This window comes from Euprymna scolopes, chromosome 31 (assembly GCF_053919585.1).
Source record: "Euprymna scolopes isolate OS-2025 chromosome 31, ASM5391958v1, whole genome shotgun sequence".
NCBI classification, from domain to species: Eukaryota; Metazoa; Mollusca; class Cephalopoda; order Sepiida; family Sepiolidae; genus Euprymna; species Euprymna scolopes.
The window spans coordinates 68,283,857-68,306,468 of record NC_136512.1 but is presented as its reverse complement, the minus strand read 5'-3'; the positions used below and the strand labels follow the sequence as shown (position 1 = coordinate 68,306,468).

Here is a 22,612-nt window from a genome sequence, read left to right as displayed (position 1 = left end):
TTGGGTTCGAGCCTGTCTACTACCACTTTTTTTTTTTTTATTCAACACTGTTAAGTTTTGAGACATTATGTTGAACAAAGATGGCGGCGTAGTTCAGATCAGTAATTGGCAGTAACCAAGATGGCGGCCAAGAATCAAATGTGGTTATAAAAATGATTGGCGAATCCATTCGTCACATAACCCCATTAGGAGTCAAAAGCATTTTACATACACCTCCAAACACCCATGCAACACCGGGCACCCAGGCTAGTTAAAAATAAAAATCAGTTTTAGCATATTTTGACAATCTACCTTTGATAAGAGCAGAAATCCTGTAAAGCAGGGGGACGTAAATCGGTCATTTAATAAAGTAATAATGAATAGCGGTTTAATAAAATACAAAAACTGATCATCTTTAATTAAATTTCTACTTAGTTATTTTTCATAACTTTGGAAGAGGATATTTATTTTTGCGCGATACGTAAGCATCTTGAAGAGTTTTTACTTGGAATGCGATTTTCACCTGTGCCTTATACTGCACAAGCACCAAAAAATCTGTTGTATTGTTCTAATTGTCATTGGTAATTTACTGAACAAGCCATCCATCTCTCACTTAGCTATATTTGTTTCTTTCACCCCTTCTTATATTTCTTAATATCTTTGTGACGATTTAGAAAAAAGGTTAACGTTTTTGTTCAGTGTTGCCATCTAATTTATATAGTCTGTATACACCACAAACACGCATGAAAATTAGATATCAACTTAAAGTTTCTTTACTTATATAAGGATAATATATAAATCTAATAAATTACATAAAAATAATAGTTTATAAATTTTCTAGTGAAATCAAAATGAAACAAATAAGTCACTGTGACGCAATGGCTCACAGAGAGTCTAGTAAATTTTCAAGGTTTCCTTTAAAGGGGGATAACTGCTATTTAAAAAAAACAAAGGGAGATTACTCCAATGAAACATTAGTAGAAATTGAAGAAAATACAGAATTTTCGCCGAAAAATGCACATTTAAATGTATTATTTTCAAAATTTCCGGCGTGTGCACAATTACAACTCATTTAGCTAACGGCTGACTGACTGCAGCTACAATATTTCTTCAAAAGAAAAAAGGTAAATATTCAGATTATTTACAACAGAACACCGACCACTCTTAATTTGTTTTTTTAGAGGTAATCGAGGTCGCTGACAACAAATCTGATAATCAAACTCGGGGCAAATTTACCGTCGCATGGTATTAACCCCTGAACCCACAAACTACTTTCCGCCATTCAGCTTCTGTTTACACTACGCGAGCGCGGCAGCAGCATAAACGACGGTTGTTGAATGTGCCTTCATGTACAGAACTGCGTGGCGTACCAATCTTTTGTGGAACATTTAAACTTATACGAAAAAGAAGAAAAGCACACCAAGTGGAGGGGGGGGTAATGTCAGAAAGACCTTTTTTTCAGAACAGAATTTCAAAAATTTTTTTTTTTTTTTTCATTGGTGGCGGACAATTTAAAATTCGAAGAAAAAATTGTCTAAAACAAAATTTTTAAAAATACATTACAGTATTTTTTTAGGGGGGGGGGAATTTCTTTTTTTTTTGTCTTACGTAGTTTTTTATGCGGTTTATAAAAACATAAGCACCAAAAATTTTTATGTTTTTCGTTTTTTTCTTTGCGGGAGGGGTATTCAATTGTAGAACTTGTGTGGCTTAACAGGTGCTTCTGCACTTAATTAACCGTTTTTCCAATAAGTAACGCACTAGGTGTGTCAGAAATTTTGTGAAAAATATTGAATAATTCCACCCCGTCTTTCCAAGCTTATAACTCCTCGAAAAATGTCATTCAAGACCTAACTCTTTTTCAATTAAAGGAGCAAGGATCAAGGGTTCATTTAAAAATCAAAAAACAAAAGAAAAAACAAACAACATGGTTTTTTAAAAAAGAAAGTTTTAAACTTCGGACTTTACAGGTAAATTTCTAAAAAAAACACTACTTTTTTTTATTTTTAATTTGAATATATTATTTATTGATCTTTTATCTTTTATCTTCAATTTGTGATATATAAAACTTTGGTGAGTAAATTAATTATTTACTTTTTAATAGACACTTGAAAATGGGGGGGGGGCGTGAATTAAAAAAAAAAAAACGTTTGTCTAAAATATTATATTCGGTTTATTGGAAAGAGCATAAAATTTCACATTGACCCTGAAAATATCGTAAAAATTGAATCAATAGAAAAATTTTGATAGATTTTTAAAGTTCAAAAATTGAAAAATACCGAGTTTGTAAAATTCAATTAATTTCATTACTGTTTTTTAAAAAATAAAAAAAAAATATTTCTATTAATTTTAAAACAACTTTAATAGTTAATTTTAGAAGTATAATCCATAAAGAAAATAAACAACCCACTTTTAAAAGAGAAATTACGAGTTTTTTATATTTTATTTGCAGTTTCGTGTTAGGGGTGTCAAAAATTCCTACAAAAATTCTGATACACCTAGTAACGCACTGACATGATTAGAACACCATTTAACATTTTTCGCCTCCTCATCCAATGTAAACAAAAAGCAGTAAAATTTAAAAATGTTAAAATGTATTCTAATCGGTAAATGTTGGTGCGTTACTTACAGAAAAACAGTTAATTAAACTGCAAAAGCAACTGTTAAGCTACACAAGTGCTATAATTGAATCCCCCTCCTGCAAAAAAAAATAAAAAACATAAAAATGTTTGGTGCTTATATTTTTGTAAACCACATTAAAAACTACGTAAGACAACCCCCCCCCCAAAAAAAAAAGTACTGTAATGCATTTTTTCAAAATTTTGTTTTAGACAATTTTTTCTTTGAATTTTAAATTGTCCGGCAATGAAAAAAAAAATGTCTTTCTGACATTAACCCCCGCCACTTGGAATGCTTTTCTTCTTTTTCGTATAAGTTTAAATGTTCCACAAAAGATTCGTACGCCATATAAAAAGGCAGTTCTCTACGTGAAGGCACAGTCAACAACCGTCGTTTATGTTGCCGCACGCGTGCGTAGCGTAAATGGAAGCTGTAAAATGGCGAAAAATAGTCTGTGGGTTTAGGGGTTAATACCATGCAAATGGTAAATTTGCTCCGGGTTTGATTATCAGATTCGTTATCAGCGACCTTGATTATCTCTAAAAAACAAATTAGAGTGGTTGGTCGGTGTTCTGTTGTAAATAATCTGAATATTTACCAGAAAAAAATATTAAGAAAATGCTTTACAGAAAGTAGAAACTACAAACAATAAAATCGATTTTGGTTTTAGTAATCACATGAAAATCAGTTTTAACACCTTTTAGTACTGAATGTTGTTTTTATAGAAAAATGTTTTACGCCTATTTTTAAAATGACTGTAAACTAAACCTTTCACTGCATGTCCAAAAATTGTATATGACATATGTAGTATATAAAATATCTAAATTGTAAAATTTAACCAATTTGCATATTGTAATAGCAAGCTATCTTGAATTCAAAACAAAAGTTGACCATCTGCTCATAAAAAATTGTCATTAGTCAATTGCTGGTACGGCACAATCACGTTGACACACCGGTTCTCACCAGATCACCAAAGTTAAGCAATGGTGAGCCTGGCCAGTACCAGATGGGTGACCATTTGGGAAGGCTAGGCGCTGTATGTACCTTCTGGGAAGGTTGGGCGTAGGGCCAGCACCCTCACCTCGTAAAAAGAACTCAGTCGCTACAAAAGCATCTACAAAGATGCAGATGGCCTATGCCCCTTAGGGGCTCAAGGGCTATGGATAGATGGAATCAATTGCTGAATTTATTGTCTACATTTGTGAGGTTGTCTGTGCATGTAGTATCGTCTGCTATTAGAGATGGTAGACATTGTCATTTTCGGACAGCCGCACTAAGAATTATAAGAGACATTTTATCCAATAAATTATTGAAACTTCATTGAGACCGGATAATTCTGACGATTTTTGTGATCGAACACATTAGTTTGTTTATGAAATGATGCTTCTACAAATCAATCACAAAACAAAACATGTATGGTTATCTGGGGCTATTATGGATAAAGTTTAAGGGCATCTGTTCGTATTGTGTTGCTCTAATCGCAAAGAAAATGCATTTTTCCCAAATAAATAATACATAGGCTTTGATCTATTATATCTTGTTGAACTATGAATGTTTCTGTTAAAACTCAAGAATCTGTACGGAATTTCGAACAGAACCCTTTACTTTACAGTGGTAGCATGCTCTCATTCCGCTAGGACTTCTATCCAGTCATGACTAAGTAATTTGCAATTGTACTTTTCAGTCACCCACAATGAAAATTGAACCTTCAACTTTCAGGAGAAAGTTACTTTTACAACTGATGTTGTACAAGTACTCTAACCACTGCACCACGGGTCATTAAAAGAAAAAAAAATGACTAGCCACAACTGCAATAATCAATTGCATTTTCTATATATGCAAATATGGATGAAAATCAGTAGGATCACACAATGAAATAGCTGTTTCTGACGTTATTTTTGGTCCACATTTCTTTTGTGATGGTTCTGCCTTTAGCAAAATGTAGTTCTCAAACATACTGACAACCACATTTCCAAGAAATTCTTGCACTGGTTTAGCATTGGAGTGAAACCTAAAATATGTTGCAGTTGAGTTTTAGTGGTCAACCAAATCAAGATTAATTAGTTAAAAGCAAAAAATACAGGTTGAGTATAGGATTAGTATAATAACCCCGGATGGCAGTATAATATACTAGCAGGCTGCGTAGTGTTGTATATTTGCGCATGTATACAAGTGCACTTTAAAATTGACTAATGTTAATAAAGTTTCAATTTTTTCTAATTTTCACGCCTTAGCAGCTATTTTTATCGGCTAAAGACCAAATCAAATTTATTCCACAAGTCCAAATTCCCTATATATCGAGTTTCAAGACTGCAGACCGAAATTCAGAGAGGAGTTTGGTAGAGACTGTCCAGACATACACAGATACACAGACAAGTTCACTTATTATCAAAGTACAAAGTCTCAAAAAAAAACAAAAAAAAAAAACTATACACTGAAATAAAAAAAAAAAATTAATTGAAATTTGTTGATTTATAGTCAAAATTGTCTGCTCCTTTTCACTTCCTGTTTTTGGCTGGATAATTTGACATGGTGAAGTGGACAAGAAAACCATTAACATGAGAAAACAAGAACAATCTACCCCAGTTTATTAAATAAAGAGTTGTGTTTGAAATTCTGTATAAGTTTCAGACTTCAGAAAGTTGCATCTAAAGAAGATTGGCCAAAACACGAAAATAACAAAATGAGAAAAGTCATCTGAATTATGCAATTTTTTTTTTAGTCAGAGTTTGTAAATTTTTACGAAGAGACGTTGCGAGCCTGTCTCTGCTTTATCGTTATTTTCATGACAAGTGCTTGTCTGAGCTCCAATCTATGGTTCCCCTCGCCAAACATTCATGAGAAACACTCGTCTAGCTGAAAACACTATCAATAGTTTCACCCACTTTATCTGTGCCTAAACCTAAACGTAGATTCCATGAATAGAGCTTCTTTCTTAGAACTGCACACCTGTGGAACTCTCTTCCATTTGCCTGCTTTCCAGTTGACTCCAATATGGTCGTTTTCAAGTCCAATGTAAACAAGTTCTTGATGAGCCGTTCCCCTTAAGTAATCCAATTTATCAAAATTTAAACTTCTAACGATTACTATGATATTGTCCCTTTGACTACTGTATATTTAACCCTTATCCTCGAGTGGCCTTTGGGTTTTGATAAGTGATGATTCTTTTGTGTAAAAAAAAAAAAAAAAAAAAAAAAAAATGTGTGGGCATGTGTGAAAATATTTAACCAATAAACTCTTAAACCACTGGTCACATAACACTGAAATCGACAGGAAATAGTAATCATACACCAAGGATGGTTTATAATGAGTAAAATCTTTGTTTGGCTGGAAGAATAACGTGTACAGAAATATGTCGAGAAGTTGAAATGAAAAATGTTCATTTCAACTTGCCAACAAATTTCTATTACTTTTGCGCATGTGCAAATTCATTCATAGCTTGAAGTGGTTCAATTTTAAAGCTTTCTTATTTATCTGTTGATAGCTCAAACAGCAGGGAACGTGGCTAGAGTGCCAAAAGTTTTGGTTTCGATTCTAGCTGATGGCATCCAAGTCATTTTTTGTTTTTTTAACTTTTGAAATCAGTACTATATATTAGGTACAATATAATATTCAATAGAGAATTGACTGTAATAATAAATACAAAATCTGCAGGAATTAAAATTTAAGCATATTTTTTGATCGGGAAAAGTGTGTAAATTTTATTTTGGATGTATAGTCATTTTTGATTTCTAAAATATATGACATGTACCCAGTGTCCTCTTTACAGGAGGGTCAATATTTCGCTTTCTAAATAAAATAAATATCTTTTTCTTTTCAATTTCTGTATTCTAACATATTTTTGATTATTGCACAAAGTTTCAGCTCAACAGCAAAAAATTTAGATACCCTTAAATTCAATTAGTTAATTATCTTAAAAAATTCACATCACCTCTAGTGAAAGATCGCAGTTGCACTACAGAGACAGCCATGCTTAGGGTCCATAAAAAATGGGAAACCCCTTAATGAAATGTTTTGTTAATTACCTGCTGTTTGGTGTTTTTATTTGGTTTAACAGAAATGTGTAAATCTTTCATAGCCTTCTCGATGAGAGTGACTGGATGGGGCCGATTATTTTTGGGGTTAACACATTTGTCTGCAACAATTGTGGCAATATCTCTGTACATCGATTCTAGCTGGGTGTGTCTTTCTTTTTCTGAGACTTGCTGTTCTCCTTTGGCCAAAATCTTTAAAAATTATAAAATAAAAATAAAAAAGTCAAATAATTTATTGATTTTATAAAATCAAGAATGGTTAAATTTAAGTGTAAAATCTTGCAAAAAACAAAAGAATATTTGCGATACGCATTAATAATTATTTTTAAGTATAATTTGAAAAATGAATAACTCAAAAAATATTATATTTCATCAATATTTTGTCTTTATTGTTCAACTAGCTGCAAAGTTCACGACTTGAAATATTAATTTAAAATAAAACATTTCATTCATAACTTTTTGTAAACATGAAAAAATGGCATGGGAGCAAAGGATAAAATTTCACTCCGCTTTCTATTTGACAACTTAAAGACTTCAAAATCACTTTCAAATGTTTACAGAATGAAAATGTTTATTTCCTCCTGTTTAGAATCGTCCGAAATTCGAAAGTGATTTTGAAGCCTTTAAGCTGTGAATTAGAAAATAATTTCTGGATAGTATTAAAATTAATAAGCCAAAGTATGAAAGTTCAGTGGTTATGTCGATTAATACGCAAGTGAAATATGGTAGATCAAAATAAAATAAGAAAACTATGATATACTTACATATCAGGCAAAACCATTTGTGTGAGCCAAAAATTACGGAAAATTATCAATATGAATTTAATAAAAAATAAAATTACTATTTGTAGTCAACAAACTCTGAAGAAAACCACACATCATCTTCAAAAGGAAGATGATCTGACACACTGGCTTAAAGATGCATAATAGAAATAGGAGAAAGAAGTGGATTTTATTCATGACAAAAATTTTATCTGATAATTTTCCATAATTTTTTATGTACACAAATAGTTTTGCCTGATACATAAGTATATCAAATAATACAGAAACCAATGTCTATCAAAGCTGTATCTGGCCAGAGGAATAGAAGGTATGAATCTCTCAAAAATTGACCACATCGAGCCACTATTGTGAGTGCCAGCCAATATCTGATGAAATCTCAAAACCCAAACTATTATGATGATCCATCAAAATCAAGAAACAAAAGCTTGTGGAAGTATACAATGCATTATTACAATAATTTTAAAAGTTTGTAAACAAAAAATGTAAAATACAAAAATAAATAAGGAGAAAAGAAAAAAAAAAAACCCAAAGATTTTTACTTGTAAGCATATTTGTTCCTGGTCATCAGTACCAAAAGCTCTCTTCAAGTCTTCAGCCTTAGCAACCTGGCCCTTAGAGACGTTCATAAACACTGCATGGGTTTGGAGGACTTCATCAATGTCTTTCTCACTGGTGAGTGGGAGTAGAAAAAAAATATTATCAAAATGATAAATAAAAATCAAGGATAACTATCAATAATAACAATAAACTGTCAATTTCTTTTACATTAACAATTTATGCTTAAACTTTAATTACTGAATTTCAAATAGTACAGAGTAGTGTACAAAAACCAATGTCTATCAAGGCTGTAGCTTCCCAGAGGAGTAGAAGGTACGGATCTCTCAGAAATTGACCACCAACATCGAACCACTATTGTAAGTACCAGCCAATATCTGATGAACTCCCAGAACCCAATCCAAATCACAGCTGCAAGGATCCATGGCACAACAGATAAAAGTGCTAAGTGATAATCAGTTCTAAGTGACTATCTTTAGGGGGTTGAATCCTCGCTGTAAATAATACTAAGAATACAATTAAGAATTATTACCCAGTAAAGACTTTTACCCAGTTATGGCTGATGGAATGAGAGCAAGCTACGCTGTGGATTAAATAAAAGGTTCTGTTCGAAATTCTGTACAGAGACTCTGAGTTTAACAATCACGCATGTACTGTAAAAATTTAAAACCATACATGCCCTATTTTGACTTGATAGGAGTTCAAAACCGACTTTGAAATCTAGTAAGTGGTGCCCTTTTGTCTTTCTGCAACCTTTTTCCCCACAGAAAAAATACTGCAAGCCTGTCTTTGCTCTATCATTATTTTCATGTCAAATGCTCATCTGAGCTTCAATCAATGGTCCTCCCTCGCCAAACTTCCACAAAAATAAACAAAAAAAACACTCGACTAGCTTAAACCACTATCAACAATTTCCCTCACTTTCTATCTGTGCCTAAATCTAAATGCAGATTCCATGAACAATGTTTCTTTCCTAGAACTGCCCACATGTGGAACACTGTTCCACTGGTCTGCTTCTCGGTGGATTACAATATGGTAACCTTCAAATCCAAATGTAAACAAGTTCTTTTTGAGCCGTAACCATAAATAATCTAAATTCTACTCAATTTACACCATCAACGATTACTACACATTCATTAACCCTTATTCTCGAGTGGCTTTTGGATCTTGATAAGTGGTGACTCCCTTGTAAAAAGAAAAATGACTCGTGCGCCACCATAGAGAATTGAAACCAAAACGTTTAGCTTACGATTTACTTTTTCCTTTGATGTTAATGCCCGAGCTATGAAAACGTTTGCTGCAAGGTTAAAAATTAAAACATGAATCAATAGCTATTATGTAATGCGTGAATATTTGTAATGCTGTCATTCGACCTTCACCTGGCAAATTCCATTTTTTTAATTTTTACACTTTTGCACCGATTTTCCATGGTTAAAACCCAAATATAAAGTTTTGCATGAGTTTGAATACCCTATATATTAAGTTTCATGTCTGTAGACCAAAAATTGACAGAGGACTTTGGTAGGCAAAATTTTTTAAACAAATATATAAATATATATATATATATATATATATATATATATATATATATATATATATACTAGCCATACCCGGCCACGCATTGCTGTGGCTCAGTTTGTTAAAATTGAACACATTCCTCATAAAAAAATTGCATTTTGTATTGTTTATTTATTTTATTATTTTTGCAATTTTTTTTTTTTTTTTTTTTTAAATCAATAAAAGTTGTTTTTTCCCCCCAAGAAAAGGTGAATTTTTTACCATAAATTGTTAGGTGAAAGTTTTCTTTTTTTTTTTTCAGGAAAACTTTTTTTTTAAAAGAAAGTTGGCAGTAAACATTTCTTTTTGAAAACAGAATTTTTATTATAAAAAGAAAAGATGAATGTTTTATATGAACACTGTAAATAGTTAGGTGAAAGTAGAGAAAAGTTAGATTTTTTTTCAAGAGAATGTACAAATTTTTTTTGTCAACAGATGTTAAGAAAATAAACGGAAAAAATACTCCCATCATTAATTCTGCAAAAAAATAAATAAATAAAATGTTGGTTTAGTGTTTCAACATTTGAACAACGCTCGGCTGAATCCGGTGATTGCCGGTCGAACCCTAAACTAATTGGAATCCAGTGCGGGGAGGGGGGGTTAAATTCTGCATGAGTACCATTCTTTTTAATTTTGTCTTTTGTTCAATTTTTTGTGTGGGCTTTTAGCGCTAACAAACTAACAAATTTAACCAAAATGCAAAAAATTCAACAATTAAATAATTTTAATAAGTGCCCAGCTTCAATACAAATCTTAGTAAATCAATCCCCCTTATTGGAAACACTGAAAGGAAAGACGAAATCAAATTATTGCTAGTATGTTTGGGAGAGGTTCTGTAGGTGTATCAGAAAGTGGCCATTAAAAATGATGATCAGAACCTTAATAGTTCAACTTACTATTTTTTAAGCTTATAACTACTTGAAAATATAATTCAAATCTTAATTTTTTTTTTTTTCAATTAAAGGAGCCAAGACCAAATTTTTAAAAAATAACAGGTTTAATAGCAAATTATGCAATATTTGTTTCTTTAAAGCGGCTTTCTTTTAAAAAAAAATATAAAGAAAATCAATATATTTTGACTTGCTTATAAATATTTGTATATATATGCCAAAAAAAAAATGACTTACCTAAAAAGAATATTATAAAATTGGTAGTTCCATTCTTCATTGTTAAGAATTTATCCATATTTATATTTTAAATTCCATGTATTTTTTAAATAAAAGGATTTTTTAAAGCGAGGGTCCTAGAAAATCGCATTTTTGTAACATGTTTTGCATGAAGTGTTAAATAGCTGCTGCTGCTAAAATGAAATTTATGAAGTATAGTTTCATCCAAGGGCATAAATAATGTCTCTTTTTTATTGCGTGTTAACCAAAATTAGTATTTTTCATCCTCCGTAGTTAAAAAAGAAACGCACATTCACTTCTAAGTTTTTCCCCTAGAACAAAAAATCCACTTCATCGATTTAAAAAAAGATTCTTTTAATGAAATACACAGATTTTTGATTGATATATTTTAATACTTCTTTAACTAATTTTTTTTTTAATATCTAAAAAAAGAAAACATTCAATGAGGTAGAAAAATTTGCCGTCAGCATCTGGTATTTACTTGACGATGTAAGCATAACATGAGCTTTCATTTAAAAAAAATCAACATGTTTTTTTAAAAAAAAAAAAGGTTTTACACTTTGGACTTTACAGGTAAATTTCCAAAAAACTATTCTTTTTTTTTGTTTTAATTGGAATATTTTCTTTATTGATCTTTTATCTTCAATTTGTGATATAAAACTTTGACACAAATTAATTAATTAACATTTTAATAAACATTTCAAAATGGGAGTGTGAATGGGAGAAGAAAAAAAACGTTTGTCTAAAACATTATATTTGGTTTATTGGAAAGAGCATAAAATTTCACATTGACCCTGAAAATATCGTAAAAATTGAACCAATAGAAACATTTTGATAGATTTTTAAAGTTTAAAAATTGAAAAATATTTAACTCGTAAAATTCTATTGATTTTATTACATAAAAAAAATGGCTGCATGAAGGCACGCCGACATTTTGTAAACATTTTGTAAACACTTTTTTAAAAAATAAAAAATAATAGAAATATTATTTTTTAAACAACTTTGATAGCTTATTTTGAAAGTATATTCCATATAGAAAATAAACAACTCACTTTAAAAAGAGAAATTATGAGTTTTTTATATTTTATTCGCAGTTTTCTGTTAGGGGTGTCAAAAATTCCTCCAAATTTCTGATACATTTAGAGTTTCTATTCTTTTTTTTCTTTCTTTCTTTGTTTCAATATTTTAAGCAGATTTGTCACTCAGCAGATTTGGTGCTTCTACACTTTATTGCCGAAATTGGAGACGCCATTTTTTTCACGCACTTGCTATCCAAATCTAGGGGAGACATCATTATATGGCCGAACGATTGCTTCCGGAAAGGGAAAGAATAAATTTACCAAAATTTACATTTACGTATGATGTTATAATTACAAAGAGATATATAGAAACACGCATGAGTACAGTAAACATATTATACCAAAATGTGGAAGCCATCCGTCCAGTGGTTATTTAGAATATTAATTACGAACGAACTAAGAGTTACATTTTTATATATATATATATATATATATATATATATATATATATATGCATACATAAATATATATAGAAAGGTTTGTGTTTACTATAACGTTTTTATGCAAATATTATGCAAGTATAAATCATGTAGAATATCTGCATGAATATAATTACACGTAATAGTTAACTGAAGATGAAAAACGAAAAAACTAGTAGGGAATTAATTAAAATGAATGTTTAAAATAATATGCAAATTAGCTAGATCTTTTGCAGATGAATGCAATTTCACGACCAATATATAACAAAGTTGTATTTTCTTTGTAAATAAATAGAAAAAGAGTTTTTAATATGAATATCAATACACAAAAAAAAAAAAAATTTATAGGAGTATAGATACAAACAGAATCTTGGTAGTTAAATTTACTTGTCACCCTTGAATTTTAACACATTTTAAAACATGACTGTCTCACTCTTCATAAAATCTAATTTTCTTAGAAAACTATTTGACCGATTTACGTTATTTTGGGAATTAAGTTGAATTCTAATGCTAAATAAGAACTATAAGGTCTGCAAAAACATAAATTAAAAAAAAAAACACTTATTGTAGTATTTATAGAACCATCCCCCCCCCCCCAAAAAAAATTGAATTTAAAACAAACGTGAGTAATGTCTTATGTTGCCATGTTTGATTTCAGAAAAATCAAAAACATTTTCCAGATTTTGTATTTAGGGTCTAAAAAAAAAATTTTTTTAAATAAAAACATTGTCCATTTTCTTTTTTCTTCAAATTCTTTTTATATTACACTTTATATTACACTATCGGGATCCGTGTACCAGAGTTGCCCATTGGAAGTATGACACAAACCCAGGACAAATTCAATGAAGCCCCCTCCTCCCTCTCTAAACAAATTAGACTACAGTTGTCAGTTCTAGAAAATAGCAAACATTGTTGTCCAAATAAAATCATCTGGTTTCCACAGTCAGACATTGTCTAGTAGTAGTAGCTAGCAGATACCACTGACTACCATTGTTCTGGGAGTTATTAGCGAGTTGTGTCGGTTTTGGAAGATTACTGGTGGATACTGGTAGGCAATAGCTACCTTTGCAACTGGCCAAAATATCAATATAAATTTTTTGTCGAAGTCATCCTTTTAAATAATAAAATTCTACCCACTCCCAATAATTATGTGGTCTCAACAACCACCTGACACTTATTGACACCCATCCTTGAGTAGTTTCCGGGTCTTGATAAGTGGTGACTACCATGTAAAAAAAAAAAAATTAAAAAAAACATCACCCGGATATAAGCCACCTATGGGATAATTCTGTAGCAGAGGTGCTGACTGTTGTCTTTTCTAATAGTACGTTCCCTCTTGTGTTCTTCACTATGTGCAAATTTACAATCGTGGGCCATTTTGTGGCTCGCAGTATGCCAGGAACATTTGCTTTGACCTGGGATTTCCTACAAGTCGGATTACAAACCGAGCTGTTTGAGGAACACCTTCAAGCTATCATTGAACTGTTTCTGCTGTCTTCTTACTTTTCTTTATAATCAGTAGATTTGGTCAAGATCAAAGTGTAGTATCTGTTCCGGCAGATGCTGCAAGCTATGACTAGCTATGACTAGCAAAGACCAGATGTGGGGGCAACCCCACATGCCTGACCATTAACCAGCTCCCATTTCCCACCTCTCGGGAGCTGGTCCCCTTTTTCCCTTCCCCCTCCCTTCACTCCTCACATTAAAAATCGGCCTTGTGCCTAATTTGCTCGGTGGGGGAGCAAATAAATACCATCTGTTCTTCAGATGATGCACTTCCATTTCTTGTTCTCTTTCCGTGGAGGAGCAGTCCTTCACGACTGAGACAATTTTTTATTTTTGTACCTTTTCTCCACGTTAAAAAACGACCCTGGTGTCTAACTCGGTCCCGTGGGGAGGCATAGTAAATAGGTATTATTATATAAAAGGAACTTTGTGTGCGAGTTTGTTTCCTATGGACTCAGAAACAGCTGTGTCGACTTTTATGAAATTTCACACAGGCATTTTATGTGCCTGCCAGGGTTTTTTTTTCACAAAGGAGTAACCTCTTATCAAGTCCCAGAGGCCACTCGAGGATAAGGGTTAATGAGTGTATTGTAGGCAATGGGACAATATTATGGTAATTGTTAATAGTGGAAATTCCGTTTGATTAGATTACTCAAGGGGATGGCTCATCAAGAACTTATTTACGTTGGACCTGAAGACAACCATATTGGAAAAGCAGGCAAATAGAAAAGGGTTCCATGAAAATAGCTTTGTTTATGGAGTCAACATTTAGGTTTAGGCACAGATAAAGAGTGGGGGAAATTATCGATAGTGGTTTCAACTAGAGAAGTTTTTTATGAAAGTTTGGCAAGGGGAGACTATAGATTGGAGCTCAGACAAGCACTTTCCATGAAAATAACAAAAGACCAGAAACAGGCTTGCAACATCTTTTCTGTGGGAAAGAGGTTGTAGGGGGGAAAAAAAGGGCATCCCTACTAGGCTACAAAGTCTATTTTGAACTCTGTCAAGGCAGGATAGGGGGGCTTTGAGCAGCTTCTTTCCAGATGTGGCAACAGTACTCCATCCTTGGACATACTTGGCTCTTATACAGGTAGAGAATTGCATTGGCAGCAAGATATCTACTGGAGCGGTAAAATGACCTCATTATTTTTCTAGCTACCTAAGCAATGGATTTGATGTATGCGTTCCATTTCAGATCAGGAGTAAACGTCAGATCCAGAAGCTTGTCAAAACATGGACCCTCCCCAAGATGAGAGCCATTCATTTTAATTGATGCCAAATGGGAGTTAAAGTGTTGATGATAGAAAGATAGAAGCTTGGTTTTAAGGGCATTAAAATTTATCAGCCGTCCTTTTCCCCATTGCACCGCTCATGATCAGAGGAGAGAGAATCAGAGAGAACTTGGTCATTTACAGCCTTTGAAATGTTGCCATAGATGGTAGTGTTGTCAGCATAAATGTCAACAAATGATCTTAGGATGTGATTTGGGAGATCAATGATGTAGACAGGAAGAGAGTTGGGCCCAGGATGAACCCCTAGGAACACCAGCATTAATACTGTAAGCTTCTGATTTCTGCTCATCAACCACTACTCTTATGAAACTTTTAGAGAGAAATGATTTAATAATTGAGAAGACATTTCCAGCTATGCCATAGCTGAAGATCTTGTGAAGTAGACTTCATGTCATACCCTATCAAAAGCTTTTGTTATGTCAAGAGCAATTGCCCTAGAAACGAAGCCCCCCCCCCCGAAGTCTATGAGATATAACAGTTAGTTAGCACATCTGCTGTAGATCTAGGATAACAGAAGCCATACTGCATGTCACTGAAAGATCTTGAAGAAAAAAAGACTTGTCTATCTCCATAACTTTAGTAGTACAATCCTCATGTAACCCCACCCCCACAAGGCATAATGGCTTCAACAGGTTTTGCTCACAAGTCTCTCTGATGAAGTTTATCCAGTCAATGATTGTGTGTGATGAAACGCTGATTTCTTCCTGAATTCTGCATTGCTTCATGTCAACGCTTCATAAAAACAGTGTTATTATCTGTCTTATGCATAGATTACTTTTCTCAAAAAAAAAAAAAAAAAAAAAAAAAAAAAACCTTTAAGCATGGTAATTGTTGACAGACATTGTTTGCAACCATCTTTTTGTTTTCTTTTTATCAAACACCTGAGTATTTCACATGCCTCATATGTGCTTGAATTAACTATTGAGTAAAACGTAAGTAAAATTCCAGTTAAAATCCTGAATTTCTTGTGGCGTGAGCACACGGTCCACTATGAAATCTTTACTTACACAAACACTTTCTAAATTTGCTATTCTTTTTTTACTAAATAAATTCAGAATATGACGAAAGTGCTTAGATATTAAATTTAAATGAAATAGCTGAAAGCATCCTCAAAATAAATTTGGTGCTAGTGCACTTAATGATCCGCGCTATTTTTTAAATAGTATATATTTAAGTTTAATTAAAGTTTTACGATGTCTTTTTTTTATTAAATTGTTAGGTGAAAGTACAGAATAGGTACACAACACTCCCCCGACCCCATGTTAAGAATGGCCTTCAAAATGATAACTATTTATTTCAGTATGGATCAATAAGTGCATGAGTACCATAAATTCAGATACCCTATAGTTAATTTTCAGACACGTGTGAAATTATTTCAACTAATGAAAATCGTTTCAAACCCCAAAGTAACAAGTCTATGTTAAATTGACCTCCCGAATTCCAAAGCACCTATGCTCACTTCACCCCACCCCACCCTCACACGTTTGACTAAGATGGCAAAAAGAAACATTCAAAGAGTTTTTATTAATGTTATAAACTTTCTTTCATTAAAAAAGTCGTAGCATTTTTAATAAATATTACACAGGGCTCTATCGACAAATTTATCTTTAATATTTTCGTTTACTAGCCAAATAGAAAACTGACTAGTCAAACCCACGTGATTTTTAGAATATGACATCTTCGTTCCATGACGAATACGTACATCATAAAGATTTTTCTGTATTCTTTTAATAAGTGTGATTCTAAATAAACACTGAATTTTATGTTGAGACTTAAAGGGTATAAACATTTAAATTATTTTGGGTGTTTCTTTTTAAAACAGCTTTTGTTAAAAAAAAGTATATTGTTCTATTGCACCTTTTTGTTTAAATAATTTGATTTTGCTCGTTTTATTAAAAAAAAAAGGTTGAAAAGATATTTTTCACTCAGTAATGAGCTTTGGAAGATTGTCGGTAAAAATAAACACATTCACCAAAAGATAAGCGTTTTATTATTTCTAGTCGACACTTGGAAAAATCATTCGCAAATGCGACTGTTTCACTTGCAATGCAGAGTCCTGTTACATTTTAATCTGCAATTAGCATCGCATTTTTAAATAGTCGCATCTTCTGTTTACAATATCACGCCAGCTGATATTTTAGCTCAACGATGAATGCCACAGAAAAGTCACTTTAAAGTATTCCGTTATTCTGAAAAAAACAAACAAAAAAAAAACAAGCTCGTTTGCAAAAAGACGTAACTATTAAAATAGTTGAAAAACAAAATATTTTTCTTACAATTAATCAGAAGTGACTTTTCCAGGGCATTCATCATCAAGCCCAAATACCAACTTCTTTGTTACTGATGTTTTTGTAATGTTAAATGTTTTGCGTTGATTTTAGCGTCCCAAATCTTTGTATGAAAAAAAAAAAAAAAAAAAAAAAATGAATGGATCTCTTAGTAAAATAGAGTTATCTCCCTCAGACCAGTGACGCATTAACCAAAAGCACCAAAATGGCACAGGTAAAAGTTTGCGTGGATAAAAATGGAAAAAATAGCACGTGAAAAATATATATATATATATATATATATATATATATATATATATATATCGATTCATGTAATTCCCCCACCCCACACCCACCTTCAGGCGTATTTTTATTTTTGACAAAAAATTACAAAGAATTTTACAATATTCCTAAAATTTAAAAAAAAATAAAAAAATAAAAAGCCACTCTATAATCACATCTTTGGAAATTTTGAAGAATCCAAATCAGTAATTGTATCAGAATGGAGAATTTAGAGCAGAATCAGTAATTATATAGGAATCAGGCGGGGGAGTGGAAGGGGAGGATATTAGAATCGTCTCATCTATATATATATATATAAAAAGCCTTTGCTGGATATACAAAAACGCGCACGGCACTTTTGCCTTCTATCTTCTTCTTCTTCTTCTTCTATATATATAAAAGCCAAACGTCTGTGTGTATGTATGTTTGTTTGTAACGCTAAAACTTTTGAAAGACGGAACCAAACTTGACAAATTTGGTATCATATCGAAGCCCCATCACCCGGATGACAAATATCGAAATTTCACGTCAAACGGACCACTAGAAGTTGATCAACTGATTAGTTATCTTCGAGGGGGGCCCCCAAAAAACCTGTCATTATCTATATATATAAAAGACAAATGTTTGTTTGTAACGCTAAAACTTGAGATGAAAGATTCCTCGCCCCTAAAAATAAAACATATGTTCAATATCTGCTTTTGTTTTTTCATTGTTTATACGGTCCCGAGCAACGCCGGGTAGCCCTGCTAGTTTATATATATAAAAGGCAAAAGTGGCGTGCGCGTTTTTGTATATCCAGCAAAGGCTTTTTTCATCAGAGGTTCGGGGGGGGGGGTACTATTTTAAAAACTTTTTATATACTCCCTAGATCATAATATCTACAATTTGCGAACGCACGTCATATCTACATTTATTTACATTGACTTTTATAAAATTCACGCTATTTCTTCCTCTTGCGTGTTTGTTTGACTTCTTCATATAAAAGCAAAACTAATCAAAAGCGAAGGCAGCTTCCTGGCTTTTCGTGCCAAGACGTCCAGAAAACAACTAGCTTTGATCAATGTGGGGGGAAATCCCTCATATCAGACAATTGCTAGTCATTTGGACATCCCCTTTTATGGGGAGTTGGTTTTCCTCAACATTGTGGAGGAAAAAAATGAAATGGCGGAAAACTGACCTGGCCTTCAGCTAATGTTCATTTCTGCATTTGCAAGTCAACTTTTTGATTGACATCGCTAAATTTGAATGCTTTTCACTTCCTATGGCCTCGTAGCGTAGCGGTAAGATGACACATTTTCTTTCACTTTCTTTTCCACCTTTGCGTCACAGGTTCAAGCCTGCCTGACTCTTAACACATTTTTTTTTTTTTTTTTACACCCCGCAACACCCAGGCAACGCTGGGTACCCCTGCTAGTCATTAATAATTGTAAGTGTTCGCTAATGGGTTGGGACATCAGGATTTAATCAGTGTAATCATACCAAAGACTTTAAAAAATGGTACTTGATTGGTTGGTTGGTTGGTTGGTTTTTGTTTTATGGCATATCAACCCTTTTGGGTTATTTAATGCCAAATACAGTGATTTTGAATTTGAAAATTTTTTTAATAGAGTATATTTGTTTTTTAAGTCGGTTTCTATTTAAACCATAGTTGGGACCCTAACAGGTACTACCACTCCGGATCAGAGTGGACCTGGGAGCAATGGCAATTAAAGGGTGGTTCCACACTCCCCAAAGCCCACATGCTGGGGCCTCACCACTGGATATAGTTTAAGGTCATATCCAGGACCAATGGTACTTGAAGCTCCTTTACTAAGCACTCAATATTTTAGGGTAGGATCAAGGGCAAATGGAGTAATTTAAAAAAAAAAAGAGTAGCGGCCCTGTCATAATAAAGAACCATTGTTTATTTATGTAAAATGCTAAGAATATAGCTAACCTCATTCTTAAAGCATTTGTCACTTTTATTTAAAACTTGACACAAACGCACTAATCTAAAAAGAATGCAGACTTTTGGAAAGAACGGAAAAAAAAAATACTTTCACAAAAAATAAATGAAAAACATTTCATTAAGTTTTCTTTTGTGCTGAAAAAAAAAAAAAAAAAAAAACATTTTTAGAATAAAATAACATTTTTTTTTTTTTTTACTCAATTTTCAATTATTCCTCGATGTCTGAGATGTTTTCTTTCTTTTGTTTTTTCAACAATGAAAAAAAAAAAAAAAAGACATTCCAAGCAATTACTTACGATCGTCACTTAATAATTACATGAACACATCAAGAATGTTCTGGTCTTTTCTCTTTCTTTTTTATAATGAGTTACCCTTTATATTATTTGGCTTCTTTGGACTATTGTTCTCATCTTCAGTGATATTTTCACAACATTTCAGGAATTTTTCTGTCGAACAGGTCCTTACATGGCACAGTACTTGGTAAAATTCAGTCGTAAAAGTTACACTCATCTGGAGGTTAAAGGTTCAATCTTCAGTGCAAGCAACACCCAAAATACAATTGCGAATTACTTAGGACCAGAACACTACAAAGGGTCCTCCAAAAGTATATAGAGTCACACGCAACAGTGCATATATACATGCATTTCTAACATGCAACAGTAGAGACCTGCTACCACTTCTGTAGGTTTGTAACAGTGCCAACTCGTTAACTAAGGAAAGTTAATCTAGTGTATAAAGAGCAGTTGTCTGTATGTATGTATGTTTGTATGTCCAGCTAAAAGTCAAAAACGACAAAACAAATACCTACAAAGTTAGTATTTTCTTGATCAGTGTTGCCACGGATAAATAATAATCTAAAATTTAGGAAATCTTATTCATTCATTTGTCAGGGAAGATCAGTTTTTCAATTATGTATTAATTTGGAAGAAAATCTTCACCTATTCCTAGAGGAATCTATTATATAAAGGAGAGTTTTTGTGTGTATGTTGAGCTAGAGAGGAATGAACTAAGCAGAGGAGAAAGAGGGGATTGGAAGAGGGAGGGAATTAAAACGGAGGAATAGGAAAGAGAGAAATACATAGACTGATATTTTGAAGTTTTGATAAAAAAATATGTTACATAGTTAAAAAAATAAAAATCTGTTGTTTTTGTTATATACTATTATACTAGCCTGGGTGCCCGGCGTTGCTCAGGTGTTTCGAGGTGTATGTTGAGCACAACAAAAAAAAAAAAAGTGGTAGTAGGCAGGCAGGCTCAAACCCATACCGCGAAGGAGGAAAAGAACGTAAAAATAAAATGTGACATCTTTGCCATTGCATCCGTTGTTGCGAAACTGGAAATGGCAAAGGTTTAAATTAAGGCTAGTCAATCGAAAAGGGGATGACTTTCGAAAATATTGGCCCCCCAAAAAAAACAAAAACAAAAAAAAACGACCCTTTCTTGTAGAAAAGTGCCCAGTTGAGGGTGAAGGAATTAATATTTTTAGCCAATTTTTCAATATTTGTCATCCGAAGGGTTCAGCTTCAAAACGATACCAATCTTGTGAAAATCCGTTGCCTCTGTTAAAAGTTTTAGGCAGAAATACGAACATACATACATTTAAACAGACAGGTGAGATTTATATTATAGATGGGCACTCTTTTCAAGTTAAAATCTATTGAGAAATACACATTTTGTAATGAGAAACACACACTTTACATATGTAAATATTAGATAAAAAATAACAAGTTATCCAATATGGCAGTCTCATTTTGGCCATATCGGATAACTTGTTATTCTTTACCTAATATTTACATATGTAAAGTGTGTATTTTTCGATACAAAATGTGTATTTCTCAGTAGATTTTAACTTGAAAAGATTGCTCATATAATATTTAGCAAAAACAAGCCCCAAAAATTTAATGTGTACACAGAATTTTTTTTTTTTTTTTAAATAAATTCATGCCATAATTTGTTGACTTTAGCAATTTTTAATAAAAATATGTAACACTTTTGTCCAAGACAACACCAGGAAACCCTGCTAGTTTGTAGATGAGTGTGAAAATAATGCATTTATAAATAAAAATAATTTTATTGCTTTGTTACTTTTTTTGCACCTTAATTAAAAAGTTGATTTAATTTTTTTTTTTTTTTTTTTTTTTACTTAACACAGATTCATTTTTCGTTTGTCCCAAATCGTCAACTTTTTTTATTCTTAATTCGTTGTATTTGGAGTAGTAGTGGTGGTAGTATTAATATAATATACTTATTAGTAGTATTCTTTTTATTAAATTATTATTACTTCTTTTTTTTAACTCCTTTAAATATTACGGTTATACAATCATTCTAACAATTATTGTTTTACACTTTTTACTATTAGTGTTTACATTTAATTTTATTAGCAGGGATTCATTTCTTCATTTCCAGATCACCTCATCAAAAAAAAAAAAAAAAAAAAAAAAAAAAAAAAAAAAAAAAGTGTCTCCATCTAGAATGATTTCTCAATCATTAAAACACACCAGAAATAATGCTTTTAGGATTTATTAATATACTTTTCATTTTTTTTTTTTTTACATTTTTATTTGTGATAATTTCTCGACTTTATGACCAATGTATAAACAACATAATAAAAATAACTTAGTCTAGAAAGATTTCTCAATTAAATTACATCAGAACCAATGTTTTAAGGGTTGATTGTAATTTTTTTTTAATACTTTCCTGTATTGGGATAGAAGGTCACGCGCAATTTTTTTTTTTTTTTTTTTTTGTCATTATACATATTTTTGTACAGTGTTAACTCCCCTGTCACTGTCACATTCATTTTTTTTTAGAGATTTTTTCCTTTCTGACACAGGCTACCAACCCGGCTGTCTGAGTTTTCATTGCAGATCACCAATCACTTCATCAAAACATCAGTCTAAGGATTTCTCCTTCATTGCAAAAACACCAGAACCAGTGGTTTCAGTCTTGATTGAAATATGTCTTCGTAAACATTTCTTATTCATTAATTTCTTTTACTGGGGGAGGGGGGGTATCATGTACATATGCAAACTTTTTTAAAAAGTTAAATGTGCATTTTTACATTTCTATCAATCGTTTCCCGATTGCTTAAAATATTTCTTTGTAAATGTCTTTTTTTAAATTTTTTTTCTCCATTGTAGGGTGGTGGAAGCATATTCTCGTATAC

The 22,612-nt window shown here is 32.2% G+C and overlaps 1 protein-coding gene across 2 annotated transcripts in view; it reads right to left on the bottom strand.

Moving 5' to 3' along the window:
* LOC145255801 (ribosome maturation protein SBDS-like) overlaps positions 1–22,612 on the bottom strand; it is a 190,541-nt gene that overhangs the window by 9,895 nt on the left and 158,034 nt on the right. For both annotated transcript variants that reach the window (XM_080114488.1, XM_080114487.1), the window contains exons 2-3: positions 7,954–8,083; positions 6,624–6,824 (exon numbers count right to left, since the gene is read on the bottom strand). In XM_080114488.1, the coding sequence (XP_079970614.1) occupies positions 6,624–6,824; positions 7,954–8,083 (331 nt within the window). The remainder of the gene's footprint in view (positions 1–6,623; positions 6,825–7,953; positions 8,084–22,612) is intronic.